The following is a 17783-nucleotide window of genomic DNA, read 5'->3' as shown; positions in this document are numbered from 1 at the left end:
CCTAAACCAGGTTTAGGCCACAGTTTAATAAGGACATTTAAGTAATTTTTATAAACACACTTTAGAAAACAAAAAGATACATTACTGGTGTCCATCTTGAGACAAAATAGAGGCACAGACATATTTTAAGATCAGTCGGTGCATGTTTCATTTAACTGAAACAGCTCAAATTTACATTTTAGTGTAGGACTAGACTTAAGTATTGTCTGTATATAGTACAGCGTTAGTCAACTGAACAGAAAGTAGTTTAATAAGTTTATTTAATAAGTTTTATTTAAATTTTGTCTATTCAATCCTACATGACTAAAGAGACTAGAGACAACTTCTATTTATCAAAATAAAGTCAGTTCGGCAATACCTGCAGGAGGTTGAAATTACATACAGTAAAGTGAATATGGCACCCTTGCTAATTCATCAAACATAGATTACTGGGAGAATCATAGAGATGAGTGATATCATCAGGGAAGCACACAGGCTCGGAGCCCCGGACACCAGCACTTGGTCTGTGACCTGCAAACCTAAAGAGAAAAAAAGGCAAAGTTCGATTTGTGCTAAATTGCAAACATGAACAACAGACAACACATCTGTTTTGTTGATTTAATTCCATAAATCACCTTTGTTACTGTCAGACAACATCAAAGGACCCACGGATACGGAAGTACTGTGATGGAATTCCAGAGATCTGACCTCTCTTTGGGGGTGTTCAGAGTCACAGTGCTAAAAATAACGACACAAAACAGGACAGGTCAATTTATGTCATCAAATATAATTATCATCTTAGTGGAAACATCAACAGCAGAAGACAGCCACAAGTATCCATTAGGTGTAAGTGTACTCCTTTTTACGCCCATAAGAAGTATGTGAAACATCTGATGTTGTGACTGGATTTGTGCACTCACTACTGAACAGTCATTGTCTTTCAGAAGGCAAAGGTGAATAGCACAGTGCAAGTAAATCTTTGTGGATTGTGATATGAAGAGAAACATGCTGAAAGAGAAACGGCTGGATGTGGAAACACCATTCTGCAGAAGCTCCACTTCATCATTTGGACTGGGGCACCTGAAAAAAAAGAGTTATAAGTGTCAATTTTTACAAAATTGAGATTTCTACATCATCTGACAGCTGAATAAACAAGAATGTTATGATCATGCCAAGATACAACTGTTTGAATATGTGGAATCTGAGGGTGCAAAAAAATCTAAATGCTGAGAAAATTGCCTTTAAAGTTCTCAAGTCAAGTTCCTAGCGATGCAAATTACTAATCAAAAATTACGTTTTAAAAGGAAAATGACAAAATATCTTCATGAAACATGGTCTTTGCTTAATATCCTACTCATTTTTGCCATAAAAACTAAATCAATAATTATGACTCATACAATGTACAGGGGTTGGACAATAAAACTGAAACACCTGGTTTTAGACCACAATAATTCATTAGTATGGTAAGATTGCAGCCAATACAGCATCAGTTTGTCTTGGGAATGACAGATACAAGTCCCACACAGTGTCCACAGGGATTTTGAGCCATTCTTCAGAATAGTGGCCAGGTCACTACATGATGCTGGTGGAGGAAAACGCTTCCTGACTCCATTCTCTAAAACACCCCAAAATGGCATTTAGATCTGGTGACTGTGCAGGCCGTGGGGAGATGTTCAAGTTCCCTTGCTGTGTGTATCGGTGCATTATCAACCGGATACACGGCACTGCCTTCAGGATGCAATGTTTGAAACACTGGGTGCGCATGGCCCTCCAGAGTGGTCCTTGGCATTGACTAGCCTATCTAGCACAAGTTTTGGGCCTAGGCAATGCCATGATATTGCAGCCCAAACCATCACTGATCCACCCCCATGCTTCACTCTGGGCATGCAACAGTCTGGGTGGTATGCTTCTTTAGGGCTTCTCCACACCGTAACTCTCCCGGAAGTGGGAAAGACAGTGAAGGTGGGCTCATCAGAGAACAATACACGTGTCATTGTCCACAGCCCAAGATTTTTGCCGCTGGCACCATTGAAACCGACTTTTGGCATTGGCAAGAGTGACCAAAGGTTTGGCTATAGCAGCCCAGCCATGTACTGTATATTGACCCTGAGGAGCTTTTGGTGGAAACAGGAGAGTTGAGGTACACATTTAATTCTGCAGTGAGTTGGGCAGCTGTGGTTTTATGTTTTTTTGGACACAGTCTAGGTTAGCACCTCGGGACATCCCTTTCAGACCGCTTCCTCTTGCATCCACAGTTACTCCTGTTGGATGTGGTTTATCCTTCTTGGTGGTATGCTGACATTACCCTGGAAACTGTGGCTCTTGATACATCACAAAGACTTCCTGTCTGGGTCACAGGTACGCCAGCAAGACGTGCACCAAAAATCTGTCCTCTTTTGAAATCTGAAATATTTTAAGCAAAACTGTGCTATTACTCTACCAATGTGAAATCAATGAAGATTGGCCTCTAGGCTGGTCAAATTTAGCTATGAAACCTCCAACACAAAATTGCCCAGTGTTTCAGTTTCATTGTCCAACCCCTGTATTTTTGGCTATTGCTACAATATACCCCAGCGACTTAAGACTTAAGGTTTTGTGGTCCAGGGTCATATGCAGTTGTTATAAGTTACGGACAATAAAGAAGTAAGTGTTTCTGAGAATTGTCAGTTTTCCAGGGATGTGGAATTTAAATTAAAACAAATGTTGTTGCTATAAATGTCTCATGAGCAATGTAAAAATTAATTACTGTACAGTAAATAAAAGAAAAACAAAATAAAAATGCACTGTTTGCATACCTTATGTTAAAGATGCATTTAAATATAAATGCAATATTAAAAAATAAAATATAAGTTATTAAATTACACTAATTATATTACAAATTGAATAACATTTCTATTTATTTAATTCAATTAACGCATAGCTTACATGTCAGTGATGAGGTCCCAGCGGAGAGGGTAATGAAGGTCATTCACAGGTGTAGCCCAACATTTGTCAATCACTAAGGCAATCTGACTGCTGTCAACTCCATCAACACCAACTTCTACAAAAATCTGTTCTTTCAGCTCCACGTTCACGCTACCAGTGAAGGGGTGGGAGAAATTAGCGTCCTGGTACGGAATCATCCTGACCAGATACATCCCTTGATCATGAAGGTTCATGTGCACAGTGCTGTTGAAATAACAGAAGAATAATCAGAAATTTTGAGACAATGTATTTAGAAAGTATTTATTCTTCATTCGAGTCCTACCTCTCCAGAGGGTTAATGTTCATGGAAAGTGTTTGGGTTTGTGAGTAAATACAGCTGAAAGGAAGCCTCAGAATACTATCCCTGCTGATGAGATGCCCAGCTGAGTTTGGCTCCGCAACAATAATGTTCTTATAGATGAAATGGGTGCCATTGGCCTGTAGGGAGATATTATTTGAGTATTTGTATTTTAAGGGGCTGTTTAAAAAATTATGTTTTGACCATATAGGGAAGTACATAATGAATCATACCACAAGATTTGTGCCACAGATGTGGTCATTGTTGTCAAAATAGAACTCCACTCTGCCATTCAGGACTGTTCCTCTGCAGTTGGGGTCATTGAGGTGTAAGATGTCAGATGGAAAACCAGCCTCAAAAAGCTCACAGCGAGACAGAGACATGAAGCCAGAGCTGCTTTCACAGGTTTCAATAAAATCTGAGAGAAGAAACATCCCAGAGAATGTCAAAAACATATACACTGTATAATCATTGAAACAACATTCAAATGTAGCAGTAGAATAAGCCTAACCAAAGGAGTCATGCGGAGATCTGTAATGGTTTTCCTTGCAGGAACAACCATAAACACCCTGTCTCTCTTCACAGCGTTCATTCTCAGTGCAGTTCAGCTCTTGACAGGGGTCTCCTAAGAAGAGAACAGGATTAATGACAAAGGCTGGGGCAAACGTCAAACTTGTTTAGAGATGTTTGATGGCATTTCTCCATAATTTAGCCACACAAATGTTCTGCAGCAATTGAAAAAGTTCTGCATCAGATATTTCACAAGCACTTACATCTTATTGTAACATCACAAGCTGAAATCATAAACATATGACATGAAATACTTTACCACTGGATTCTGTGAATGTGATTGCCTTTGTTTCTGTTATGTACACTGATGTCTGGTTAAGGTCTGTGATTTCTGATAGGGGAAATGATTATATATTATCATTTTAAAACAATATACAATGTTCTCTTGGCAGGTCCTCCAGCCAGCTCTAAAAATACTTATACCCCTTTAGCTAAATTCACTATTTCAGACTTCAGTTCTGTAAGTGCACAGAACATTATATAGGGCCAGCCCAAAGAGAGACAAAATCAGTTTCACAAACTGTTACCTTAACTGTTCCCCTCTGGTGGAATGACCTGCCATATGTCATGGAAAACATAAATCTCTAACGAACATATGACACAAAATACTTTACCACTGGAGTCTGTGAGTGGGATTGCCTTTGTTTCTGTAATGTACGCTGATGTCTGGTTAAGGCCTGTGATTGCTGATAGGGGAAATGAATATACATTACCGCCAACATTTTTCAAAATTATACAATACAATACTCTCTTGGCAGGTCTTCCAGCAAAAATACTTTAAAACTAATCCAGAATTCAAAGCATTGATGTTTGTCTACAAAACAACCGCTGGTTCTTCACCCCTTTACCTAGATTCACTATTTCAGACTTCCGTTCTGCAAGTGAATGGGACATTATAGTTTAGGCTGAACATACATACTTTTTTTGGAACTACAAAAATGCGTCCGGCAGGGATTTCTTAATCTATTTTCTTAATCCCCTTCCCACTGAATTACTGCCCACTAGCTTCTGTCTGCTCCAGCAACATGTGTTTTGCTCTTGTGATTTTCCTGTCCACTCCTTGAAATATCCTAATATCGTTTATAATTTTGCCACATCAGGGAGCTGCTGATGTATTTAAACATTGTTGAATGAGCGTTTGCACTGTTTACTCTCACTTTCAATTAGCGATCATTCAAATCTCACTCCTGCAGCTCTTGTTGGATGTAGTCTTACCAAGTCTGGATTTTTTCCACAGAATTGGGTTACTTTTAAACTGTTGCCATGGATTGATTTTCCTAAGTGGGTTTGAAATAAATCACATTTAACTGAAATGCTTGTACTGAAACATTTTGCTTTCTACCTATGATACAAGTTTCAGGGACCTTTAAGTGAACTGGTTCGGGTAGAATGGCTTTCCCAACTGAATCCAAAGAAAGCTGATTTCTTAATCATTTTTGGAAACAGCTGAAAACACTCTTTCAGCTTCATTTTACCCTCTAACTCCTAAATGCTCTACTCTAATGCTAATTATAATTTTATCTGTTTTTTTTGTTTTGTTTTATATCACAGACTTTTACCTTAACTGTTCCCTTCTGCTGGAATGACCTACCATACAGTATATGTCATGAAAAACATAAATCTTAAAAAAAATATATATAACATGAAATATTTTACCATTGGTTTCTGGGAGTGGGATTGCTTTTGTTTCGTCTATGTATGCTGATGTCTGGTTAAAGCCTGTGATTTCTGAAAGGGGAAATGATTATACATTACTGCAAATCGTTTTCGAAATTATACAATACAATATAAATGCTCTCTTGGCAGGTCTTCCAGCCAGCTCTATCAAACCTCTAGAGCTAATTCAGAATGTTACTCACTAACAATAATTGTTCACATCTATTCAAGACAATGATGTTTGTCTAAAAAACCACAGCTTGTTCGGCCCTTTAACTAAATTCACTATTTCAGACTTAAGTATAGTACCAATCCAAAGAGAGACAAAATCGGTATCGCAGACTTTTACCTTAACTGCTCTCTTCCAATGGAAAGATTTGCCACATGTCATGGAAAACATAAATCTTTAATGAACATATTACATGAAATACTTTACCCCTGGTTTCTGTGAGTGGGATTGCCTTTGTTTCTGTAATGTACGCTGATGTCTGGTTAAGGCCTGTGATTGCTGATAGGGGAAATGATAATATATTACTGCCAATCATTTTCAAAATATATAATATAATATACAGTGCACTCTTGGCAGGTCTTTCAAACCTGTACAATCCAAAATGCTGCTCACTAAAAATAGCTGTTCACATAACATTCAAGGCATTGATGTTTGTCTACAAAACAAACACTAGCTCTTTACCCTTTAGCTAAATTCATTATTTCAGACTTGCATTCTACAAGTGAATGGTGCATTATATAGAGCCAACCTAAAGAGACACAAAATCAGTATTACAGACTTTTAACTTAACTGTTCCCTTCTGGTGGAATGACCTGCTGTATGTCATGGCAAACATAAATCTTTAATGAACATATTACATTAAATACTTTACCCCTGGTTTCTGTGAGTGGGATTGCCTTTGTTTTTGTAATGTAGGCTGATGTCTGGTTAAGGCCTGTGATTGCTGATAGGGGAAATGATGATATATTACTGCCAATCATTTTCAAAATGATATAATAAAATATATACAATGCACTCTTGGCAGGTCTTCCAGCCAGCTCTGTCAAACCTGTACAATCCAAAATGCTGCTCGGTAAAAATAGCTGTTCACATAAAATTCAAGGCATTGATATTTGTCTACAAAACAACCACAAGCTCTTCACCCCTTTAGCTGAATTCATTATTTCAGCCTTTCGTTGTACAAGTGAACAGTGCATTATATAGAGCCAACCCAATAAGACACAAAATCAGTTTTACAGACTTTTAACTTAACTGTTCCCTTCTGGTGGAATGACCTGCTGTATGTCATGGCAAACATAAATCTTTAATGACCATATTACATGAAATACTTTACCCCTGGTTTCTGTGAGTGGGATTGCCTTTGTTTCTGTTATGTACGCTGATGTCTGGTTAGGGCCTGTGATTTCTGACAGGGGAAATCAAAATACATTACTGCCAATTATTTTCAAAATTATACGATAAAATGTACAATGCACACTTGGCAGGTCTTCCAGCCAGCTCTTTCAAACCTGTATGACTATTCCAAAATGCTACTCACTACCAATAGCTGTTCACATAAAATTCAAGGCATTAATGTTTGTCTACAAAACAACCACTAGCTCTTTACCCCTTTAGCTAAATGTACTATTTCCGACTTCCAGGAAGTTTAAATTACATGAGCAAGTTTAGAATATACATCACATAAATGTTTAAACATAATTTATACAATTTTATGCACAAAATGAGCTCATCTCAAATTTGATGCCTGCTACTCAAAATATACAGTAAACGGCTGGCATATTTACCATATTGTAGCATCTGCTCTTTTCAAAATAGTTTGAATGCATCTGGGTATCAAGGTGATGATGGAATTTGGTCCCATTAACGCCTAACATATTTCTCCTATTCTATGAAGCCATGCTCTAATAGCTGCAGTATGTAGTTTTGAGTATGAGGTCTATGTTCTATTGTGAATACAATATTGGCTCATGTGATTTGAAAGTCTTTTAGTTTTCATAAAAAAAAAAAAAAAAAAAAAATGTTTTCAGGTTGTAACTGTTCCCTGGTGTAATGACATGCCATATGTCATGACAAACATAAATCTTTAATAAACATAAAATTAAATACTTTACCACTGGTTTCTGTGAGTGGGATTGCCTCTGTTGCTGTTGTGTACACTGTTATCTCGGTAAGGTCTAGGACAAAAAATTATAGATTACGATCAATCTTTTACATTTTTTATTTATTATATATTAAAAGGAACACAACACAATGTGTTTACCTGCACAGTAAGCTGCACACAACAGCGGCCTGACAAACTCGTACACATAATAGCCCCCTGGACAAGCTTTGACCCGTATGGGATGAGATTTGTAACCACAGCAGCCATTCCATGTGGAACCACAGACTTGTCGAGTGACCACCCCATCTTCCAGCTGTGGGTGAGGGTCACTGAGCCACAGTGGGAGAAAAGTACCACACATATTCCTACTAACGCATGACTCTGGCATCTTGACACTCTGACCGTTGTAGAACAACCTGTACCAGCCGTTCCAGTTGACATCATAATCACATCTTGAATTCATGGGATCACCAATTACAGGAATAGTATTTGCCCTCCATGGCTCCTCCAGACTGTTAAAATTGTAGCAAGGGTCAAAACTTGGTGGACTGGTGAGAACAACTGTTAAAAAAAAAAAAAAAAAAAAAAAAATTACATAGTTATTTGTATTACATAGCAGGTCACTAGTTGCAGTTGCTCCAGCAGTGGTTTTGTAAATGGTTTACATATACTAAAAGACAAATGACAAAAAACATAACTTTTCTAAAACTGAAAATATAATAATAAAATCTACCATGCCGTTGTACAATAAGATGGTTAATGACTGTACCTGCACAGTATGCAGGGGCTGGGATTATTCGATTTGGCCTTATAAGTTTGTAGACATAGTAATTTCCAGGACAGGCTTTGACTTGGATTGGATCAGATCTGTAGTAACTGCACCGTTCGTAATCAGAGCCGTAGACGTCACGAGTAACAACTCCATCTTCTGGCTGAGGATGAGGACCACCGAGCCACAGAGAACTATACCCTCCACATGACATATAACTGAAACACCACTCAGGCATCTGAGCACTCGATCCATTAATGAAGAGTCGATACCAGCCATCCCATTCAACACGAGTGTCATCATATCCATTTATTAAATTATGATAAAAAAAGAAATCATTTGGGCTTCTATTTGGGTCATCAGAAATGCTGTAGTTATTGCACGGATCATCATCCGAGTGAGCATCAGCTGTTAAATTCAAACATAAGAAACTCAATAATAATTAAAACATCTACCCTCCACATTACTGTTGGTTACAAATTGTTTTACTGTAAAGAGCCCCGATTAGGTTTTAGACACATTATATTGACTCTGTTTGACCCTATGTGAACCTACCCAAAGTCATGTTGAATGTAGTCGCTGCTGAAGTTGCAACAGAAGCTGTCGGTGATATAGTGCTGACATCTGAAAGGAAACAATTTGAAAAAGACTTAAAGAATAAATACACATTTTTTTTAAATAATCCAAAAGCTATTTTAAAAAGTACCTATACAGTAACTTGTACACCAGGGTTGTTTTGCAAATTCATACACATAGTAATTGCCTGCACAGGCTTTGACCCTGATGGGTACACCAACAAATTCACAGCAGCCTGAATCTTCAGTGCCACAGATCTCTATGGTCACCACTCCATCTTCTATCTGAGGATGAGGACCATTGAGCCACAGACTGTATAATCCATTACAGCTGTACAAATCAACACAGCTCTCTGGCATTCGGATGTCCATTCCATAGTAGAAAAATCTGTACCAGCCACCCATGGAGAAATATTCATCACAAATTAATGTTCCACTGTCATTCGTCGCTCTCCAGGGACGATCCAGAGACTGATAGTTATAACAAGGATCACTGCTGAGGCTGCTGAAAGCAACTGATAAGAAAGAAATTTATTTATTGAGATTAACTGGCGACAGCATTTATTTGCATAGTTTTTCCAATGGAATCAGTAAAGAAATTATTATGCATGGCGTAGCACTATTTCCGTGCATTTTGCACATGGTTAAACTGGATTTTACATGCTTGTTTTGCACTGAAATGTGTGAACGTTAATGAATTTGATTCAAAATTATATTATAAATGCACAATGGCTGCTGGAAATTTTGCTTTGATCACAGGAATAAATTGCATTTTCAAAATATATCAACTAAAATAAAAGACTATTTTAAATCATAATAGTATTTCATAATAGAAAAACTTAATAATACAAACCGTACCTGCACAGTATGATGGCCTACTGACTGACACGTCAGGTCTGACAAGTTTATAAACATAATAATCTCCTGGGCAGGCTTTGACTTGTATGGGGGTTGATCTGTAGTCGTCACACCCGCCCATTGGATGATATCCCAGAACTTCAAGGGTCACTACTCCATCCTCGAGTTGTGGATGAGAACCATTGAGATACAGTGCAGTATCACCACCACAGTTTGTGTTGCTCACACACCACTCTGACATCTGAGCACTTTCTCCGTTTAAATACAGTCGATACCAGCCATTCCATTCAACAGCACTGTCATCGTGGTTACTGTTTGGTTCGTCACGTACATCTCTCCATGGGTTATCCAGGATCGTATATACAGAACACGGGTCAGTGCTGGATCTTGTGGTACCTAAAAGAATAGGTGAAGGTTGAGATGACAGAGAGGCATTAAGTATCTAGTGTTGAGTGTATTAAGACAAAATAAATAAGTTTAACGGTAAATACATAAAGACAGCAAAACGGACAAGAGGTTATGTTGAACATTTTGTGAATCCGAAACCTTGATACAGTACCTTGAGCAAAAAAATAGTTTTGAAAGAATATTTTTTTGCTTAAAGGGGAAGAACTGAAGGATTGGAATTCATAATGAAGCAGATAAGCCTACCTGATGTTTGTCCTTCGATTTGGTCACCTGTTAAATGCAAAAGTTTCTTGTCAGTTCTTTTTACTTTAAGTTGTGTATCTCGTCAGTTCACATACTTCAAAGAGTGACAGACCCTTGGCCACGGGTTAGCATTTCTTATAGGCATGAAACTTACCGTTATTCACCAGCAGTAGCACCACGCAAAATAGGATTAGAAACCTCATTGCTGCAAACTGCTCACGAGGATGTAAAACTGATCTGTAAGTTAATGTTTAAAAGGAACTTTCAAAATATTGTTAGCTAAAACGTGCATAATCATATATTAAATATGAATGTGATTACCATGTACAGAACATATGGACGTTTTCATCAAACATGCAAATGTTTCCTCTCAGTGGCAATAAAAAGTAGTATCGGACTGATAGTATCAATAAAAGTAATAGTATCTGATTCTATTGATGCACAGCTACACCAAACTTTTAATATAAAATGTGCCAGTGCAACTTATCTGTATAATTTGTACTTTTTAAAAAATGATTTCTAAGCACATATTTGATTGCATCCTTCTGTTTGGCACATAATTAATAAAATCTACATCTTCCCAGCAACAATACCAGAATTTGCCAAACATTTCATCGTTATACAAAGATTAAAAGGAAAGTAAAAAATAGTTTTTCTGGAGTCAGATCGGATGAATTTTACCTGAAATGAAATGCTGCTGCAAAGTGATCCTCTTCAACAGTTTAAACTAAATAATGGGGATGAACTGCAGGTTTATAGGTTCTTATAATATTTAAATGGTAGGCGGACCATGGTTGGACCTAATCATTATCTTTCAGCAATACTTCAAAGAAGTTTTTATTTGTTGTTTTTTTTCCGTATCTTAGACATACCATAAATTCTCCCCACCAATCAAAATATATTGGTATGTTGTGTTTTGACAGATTCTTCAGTCTACTAATTAACCTAGGGACTTTTGACATTTTTAAGTAGGATTATGCATATGTATCCTGTGCTCAATGAGGTTAATGCGCTTTGAAAAGACGCGTAATCACTTTGTTTGTGAATTTTTTTTTTCCCCTCAAGCATGTAATGACATAATTTATTTCACAATCTAACTGCTGTTTTCTTTTAGCCTAACAGTAGGCATGTATTGTTTGTGAGTCCTATTTATCTCAAAGAACAAGTCTGTTAGAAGCATTTGCTGTTTTTTTATTGCACTGGTGCTTTTTAGTTTGATATTTATTCTTTGAGCAAAGTTTTTGTAAGTGCTCAAAGCAACTTACAAATAAGGAAAATCAGAAGCGATCTTACTTGTATTAGGAGCTAATGCATTGCACAATGGCAACTTTTATGTAACATTACATTTGTATGTACCTTGCATGTGTTTCCTGCCTTTGTGTAGTAAATTCAAACAATGGCAAATACGTAAAGAAGTTACTATTAACAGATGAGTGTGCTAAAAGATTAAATCGTTCCATGTAAAGTTTTCTTATTTACAGTATGTAACTTATGACCATGGCTTTATTATAGTATGCCAAAACTATTATAGTAGTTTTGGCATAATTACTATCATGGTTAAACTATGGTTAGTGCAGTAAAAGCATGGTTTACTTATGGTTTCTATAGTTATACCATGGCAAACACTTTTTGTAGTAGTAGTAGTAGGATTTCAAAAGGATTTTTCAAAAAATGCATATATGCATGCATATATATATATATATGCATATATATATATATATATATATATATATATATATATATATATATATATATATATATATATATATATATATATATATATATATATATATATATATATATATATATATATATATATATATATATATATATATATATATATATATATATATATATATATATATATATATATATAAAAAGTAGTCTGTAAAATTATATTACAGTCATGTCTGTTAATTCTTTGTTCTGACACATACAAGAACACCAATAAAGTTTCTATGAATAACTATGTTAGTATATGTATGTCAGTGCTACAAAGGAAGATGATAATCTTCCAATAACAAATATATTTTACTTCAGATAAGGTAGATCCACAGAGACACCTGACAGACACCTGAACATAATGACCAGATTAACAAAGGATAGAAACTAGGTCACACAGAGCACATGGAGAATGAAAACACACGCACAAAACAGTCCAGGTGCGTGACAGTCAGAACACAAAATGCTGCAAAACCGCTTTTGACCCATAAAATGCCTGTGTGAGTACAATAGAAAAAAGCAATCTATTTGGTTTACGATAGAAAAAAAACTCAAACAACAAATCAATCTTCCGTAAAGTAATGACAAATATTCAAGCAAATCCATTTGATTTGATTAGTCAGATGTGTTTATTTTGATTATTTAATCAGCTTTATCAGCTTTAATTACATTATTTTAAAGGTTGTGATTTTCTACATAGTCTTAAAAAACTAAAAATAACATCGATAGAAAGTTTGTGAGAGTTTTATATCAGTGGCACATTCATACAGATGGAGGAGTTAAGATGTGTAAAACATTCTGGCGATTCTGAGTGAAAATATTCTAGAAGAACACCAGGATACTCATCAGAGAAATAAGTGATACAGTCAGAGAACCCAACAGACATGGAGCCCTGGATACTAGCACTTGACGTGGCATTGATGTATCTGTGAACAGAAGTTACGCAGCAGTCAGTTGATTTATTGTGTAAGCAGCATTTATTGTAAGCTAATATTTATTTAGTAGCATATTTTTGTATCATTCTGGTTTTCCAGACCAGAGTTATGGAACTGCAAGACTCTTTTTTTATTTGAAATTACTAAAGTAAAATATACGTAAACAGCATATATCTTTTTGCTGCTGTCGTTGGGGTTTTGTTTTAAAAATGTACCTTTGTTACTGTCAGACCACATCAATGGACCAAGGGATATGGAATTACTGTCATGGAAATCCACAGATCTGCCCATTCTATTGTGGTGCTCAGAGTCACAGTGCTGAAAGACAAATGAAAATACAACTAATTTGTGTCAGATAAGTTATTGTCAGTCATGTCAACCAAAGGGTTGAGGTTTTGCTAGCCTGCATGGACCCATCAGCCCCTTCTGGTGGTTTAGAGCAATTAGAAACAAATAGCAACAGTTATCCATTAACAGACACTCAAAAGTTTTTTAATTAAAGAAAAGTAACAACAATTATGGCCAAGTACATGAAAAATCTGAAAGGTTTTTTTTTATAGGTACACTCACCACTGCACAATGATTGTCTGTCAGAAGGCAAAGGTGAATAGCGCAGTGAAGGTAAACCTTGTTGGAGTCTGCCGTGAAGATAAACATCTCAAAGGAGAAGCGGCTGGATGTAGAAATACCATTTTGCAGCAACTCCACTGTATTATCATTTGGATTGGGACACCTGGGCATTTTGGAACAGTATAATGAAGATATTAAGACAAAAACTAAACATGGTTGTACATTTTTAAGGTTTGGAAAGAGATGAGAGTAAATAAATGCATTTATTTTTTTGAATAGCGCCAAGTTAATACAATCAGAATAAAACATGGACTTGCCTGTTAACAATGAGGTCCCAGCGGAGAGGATGATGAGGATCATTCACAGGTGTAGCCCAACAGGTGTCAATCACTGAAGCAAACTGACGGCTGTCAACTCCACCAACACCAACTTCCACAAAAATACGCTTGCTCAGCTCTGCGTTCACGCTACCAGTGAAGGGGTGGGAGAATTCAGCGTCCTGATACGGAATCATCCTGACCTGATATATCCCTTGACCAGCAGGAAGGTTCACATGGACAGTGCTGTTTAAAAAAAATTACATGATATGTGTCAACTACAAATATGTTATTATACTCAGTAAGTAAAAATTGGCTAAAGTCATTGTGTCTCACCTCTCTAGAGGGTTGATATTCATGGAGAGTGTTTGGGTTTGTGAGTAAACACAGCTGAAAGAAAGCTTTAGAATTCTCTTCCTGCTGATGAGATGCCCACTTAAGTCTGGCTCCCCAATAATAAAGTTCTCATAGATGAAGTGGGTGCCATTAGCCTGCAGGGACATATTTGGAATTTTTTAAGAACTACTTCAAAAAAAAGGTATTTATTATTGTTTTGACCATTGAAGGATGCATACATTCATAATGAATCATACCATCAGATTTGTGCCACAGATGTGCTCATTGTTGTCAAAATAGAACTCCACTCTGCCATTCAGGACTGTTCCTCTGCAGTTGGGGTCATTGAGGTGTAAGATGTCAGATGGAAAACCAGCCTCAAAAAGCTCACAGCGAGACAGAGACATGGAGCCAGAGCTGCTTTCACAGGTTTCAATAAAATCTGAGAGAAGAAACATCCCAGAGAATGTCAAAAACTAAATATATAATCATTGACGAACACTGAAATGTAGATGTAGAATGAGTCTAACCAAAGGAGTCACGGTGAGATATGCTAAGGTTTTGCTTGCAGGAACAGCCATAAACACCATGTTTCTCTTCACAGCGTTCATTCTCCGTGCAGCTGAGCTCTTGACAGGGGTCTCCTTTACCAAAGAAAAGAACGAAAGTTGAGGCATAGATAGAGCACATATTAATGATATTACATAACATCTAGGGTGAAGATAAAATCTTTCATTAAATAAAACAATCTTTGTAATAACAGATTAGGTCTTTCTGTTATCTGTTTTTGTTCTAAAATGCCAAAAAATATATGAAAAATACCTGACAAAAGGCCCAATGTCATGGTAGTAATGAGTGTAGGGGTCTTAAGTGTTAAAAGAACAATACATTCAAATAATGTTTACAATATACCAAATCAGACATGCAAATCCCAGTAGTTATCATCCACCTTTTCAGCAGTCTTGGTTCTGGAAGTACCTTAGCTATCCAATACCTTCAAAAGGATTTGAAAAGATTTGTCAACTCAGACAAATCACAAAGACTATTGCAAAATACCTGAGTGGGTGCTTGACTTGGTGGTCATGTGTGTGGTGCTGTCTTCTGTAAATAGAAAGATACAATAAATTTTTTTTTTTTTTTTTTTTATTATATATCAAATATGCACAGCACAGCCGTTATCAACTTGTTCAACTTGTCACTAATTGACTAAAACAGACCTATGGAATTCTATAAGTAAAATCACTTAAAAACACCCTTACTGATATCAGTTCATCTTTTTATTGAATGTGTCATTCAAATATGTTTTATTCTAAATTGTTTTAAAATACCTGAGGAAAGGGTTGATCTGGTGGTGGTCATGTAGGTGGTGTGCTCTTCTGTAAAGACAGCAAAAATGCAGCCATGAAAATGAGTGCAACAGAGTTCTAGTGTTCTAGACAAATCATAAAATGCCAAAAAATATATGAAAAATACCTGACGGAAGGCCTGATGTCATGGTAGTAATGAGTGTAATGCTCTCTTCTGTAAAAAGAACAATACATTCAAATAATGTTTACAACATACTGAATCAGACATGCAAATCCCAGTAGTTATCATCCACCTTTTCAGCAGTCTTGGTTCTGGAAGTACCTTAGCTATCCATTGCCTCCATAAGGATTTGAAAACATTTGTCAAATCAGACAAATCACAAAAAACTATTGCAAAATACCTGAGTGGGTGCTTGACTTGGTGGTGGTCATGTGTGCGGTGCTGTCTTCTGTAAAGAGAAAGATATATATATATATATATATATATATATATATATATATATATATATATTTTTTATATGTCAAATATGCCTGTAGAGCACAGCAGTTGTCAACTTGCTGAACTTGTCACTAATTGACTAAAACAGACCTATGGAATTCTATAAGTAAAATCATTAAAAAACACCCTTACTGATATCAGTTCATCTTTTCATTGAATGTGTCGTTCAAATATGTTTTATTCTAAATTGTTTTAAAATACCTGAGGAAAGGGTTGATCTGGTGGTGGTCATGTAGGTGGTGTGCTCTTCTGTAAAGACAGCAAAAATGCAGCCATGAAAATGAGTGCAACAGAGTTCTAGTGTTCTAGCAAAATCATAAAATGGCAAAAAATATTTGAAAAAACACCTGACGGAAGGCCTGATGTCATGGTAGTAATGAGTCGTGTGCTCTCTTCTGTAAAAAGAACAATACATTCAAATAATGTTTACAATATACCGAATCAGACATGCAAATCCCATCAGTTATCATCCACTTTTTCTGCAGCCTTAGTTCTGGAAGTACCTTAGCTATCCATTGCCTCCATAAGGATTTGAAAACATTTGTCAAATCAGACAAATCACAAAAAACTATTGCAAAATACCTGAGTGGGTGCTTGACTTGGTGGTGGTCATGTGTGCAGTGCTGTCTTCTGTAAAGAGAAAGATATATATATATATATATATATATATTTTTTTTTTTATGTCAAATATGCCTGTAGAGCACAGCAGTTATCAACTTGCTGAACTTGTCACTAATTGACTAAAACAGACCTATGGAATTCTATAAGTAAAATCATTAAAAAACACTATTACTGATATCAGTTAATCTTTTCATTGAATGTGTCGTTCAAATATGTTTTATTCTAAATTGTTTTAAAATACCTGAGGAAAGGGTTGATTTGGTGGTGGTCATGTAGGTGGTGTGCTCTTCTGTAAAGACAGAAAAAATGCAGCCATGAAAATGAGTGCAACAGAGTTCTAGTGTTCTAGCCAAAATCATAAAATGGCAAAAAAATATTTGAAAAAACACCTGACGGAAGGCCTGATGTCATGGTAGTAATGAGTGTTGTGCTCTCTTCTGTAAAAAAGAACAATACATTCAAATAATGTTTACAATATACAGAATCAGACATGCAAATCCCAGTAGTTATCATCCACTTTTTCTGCAGCCTTAGTTCTGGAAGTGCCTTAGCTATCCATTGCTTCCATAAGGATCAACTTAGACAAAATCACAAAAACTATTGCAAAATACCTGAGTGTGTGCTTGGCATGGTGGTGGTCATGTGTGTGGTGCTGTCTTCTGTAAAGAGAAAGACACAATATTTTTTCAAATATGCCTGTAGAGCACAGGCTCAGTTTAGTGGCCTTGGTTTAGGTAATGTTTTTCTACTCATTTTCTCCACAGGAACTTATTTTCTTGTTGTGTAAACAAAAACATTTAGTAAATGGTGATCAGAAAATTGATATTGATATATGAGAGATATCAAATAGGTTTACTGACCATAGCAGCCACGAAGTGTATTTCTGATTGTACACTCCATCATCAATGGACAAGATGAATCAGAGCAGCGCAGATCATTTGGAGCAAAACATTCACAGAGGTGGGAACATTCTTCATCCCAGAATTGCTCACCAACCTAATAAATCATACCACAAAACAATGTACTTGACACTTCTAGAGCAGTG

The 17783-nt window shown here is 36.4% G+C and overlaps 2 protein-coding genes across 2 annotated transcripts in view; both read right to left on the bottom strand.

The window, feature by feature from the left end:
- Positions 1-414: 414 nt before the first annotated feature.
- LOC122355343 (pancreatic secretory granule membrane major glycoprotein GP2-like) lies at positions 415-10634 on the bottom strand. The gene is made up of 13 exons (XM_043253514.1): positions 10586-10634; positions 9781-10176; positions 9054-9437; positions 8903-8971; positions 8348-8755; positions 7738-8139; positions 3753-3896; positions 3475-3659; positions 3227-3381; positions 2905-3147; positions 900-1059; positions 615-717; positions 415-518 (listed from the first exon to the last, which is right to left on the bottom strand). Exons 1-13 carry the CDS (start codon positions 10632-10634, stop codon positions 415-417), a joined length of 2802 nt encoding a protein of 933 aa, XP_043109449.1.
- A 2124-nt stretch (positions 10635-12758) lies between these two features.
- Positions 12759-17783, bottom strand: part of si:ch211-39f2.3 — a 31256-nt gene continuing 26231 nt past the window's right edge. The window contains 18 exon segments of the mRNA XM_043254170.1: positions 12759-13079; positions 13304-13406; positions 13659-13821; positions 13976-14221; positions 14312-14466; positions 14569-14753; positions 14842-14955; positions 15368-15412; positions 15640-15687; positions 15785-15832; positions 16020-16067; positions 16319-16366; positions 16465-16512; positions 16700-16747; positions 16980-17027; positions 17128-17175; positions 17350-17397; positions 17599-17734. Of these exon segments, the coding sequence (XP_043110105.1) occupies positions 12976-13079; positions 13304-13406; positions 13659-13821; positions 13976-14221; positions 14312-14466; positions 14569-14753; positions 14842-14955; positions 15368-15412; positions 15640-15687; positions 15785-15832; positions 16020-16067; positions 16319-16366; positions 16465-16512; positions 16700-16747; positions 16980-17027; positions 17128-17175; positions 17350-17397; positions 17599-17734 (1683 nt within the window). The 3' untranslated portion in view covers positions 12759-12975.

The sequence above is a fragment of the Puntigrus tetrazona genome, chromosome 12, assembly GCF_018831695.1.
Source record: "Puntigrus tetrazona isolate hp1 chromosome 12, ASM1883169v1, whole genome shotgun sequence".
Classification (NCBI taxonomy): domain Eukaryota; kingdom Metazoa; phylum Chordata; class Actinopteri; order Cypriniformes; family Cyprinidae; genus Puntigrus; species Puntigrus tetrazona.
The sequence above is the reverse complement of the archived record's forward strand: the minus strand, read 5'-3'. Positions and strand labels throughout refer to the sequence as shown.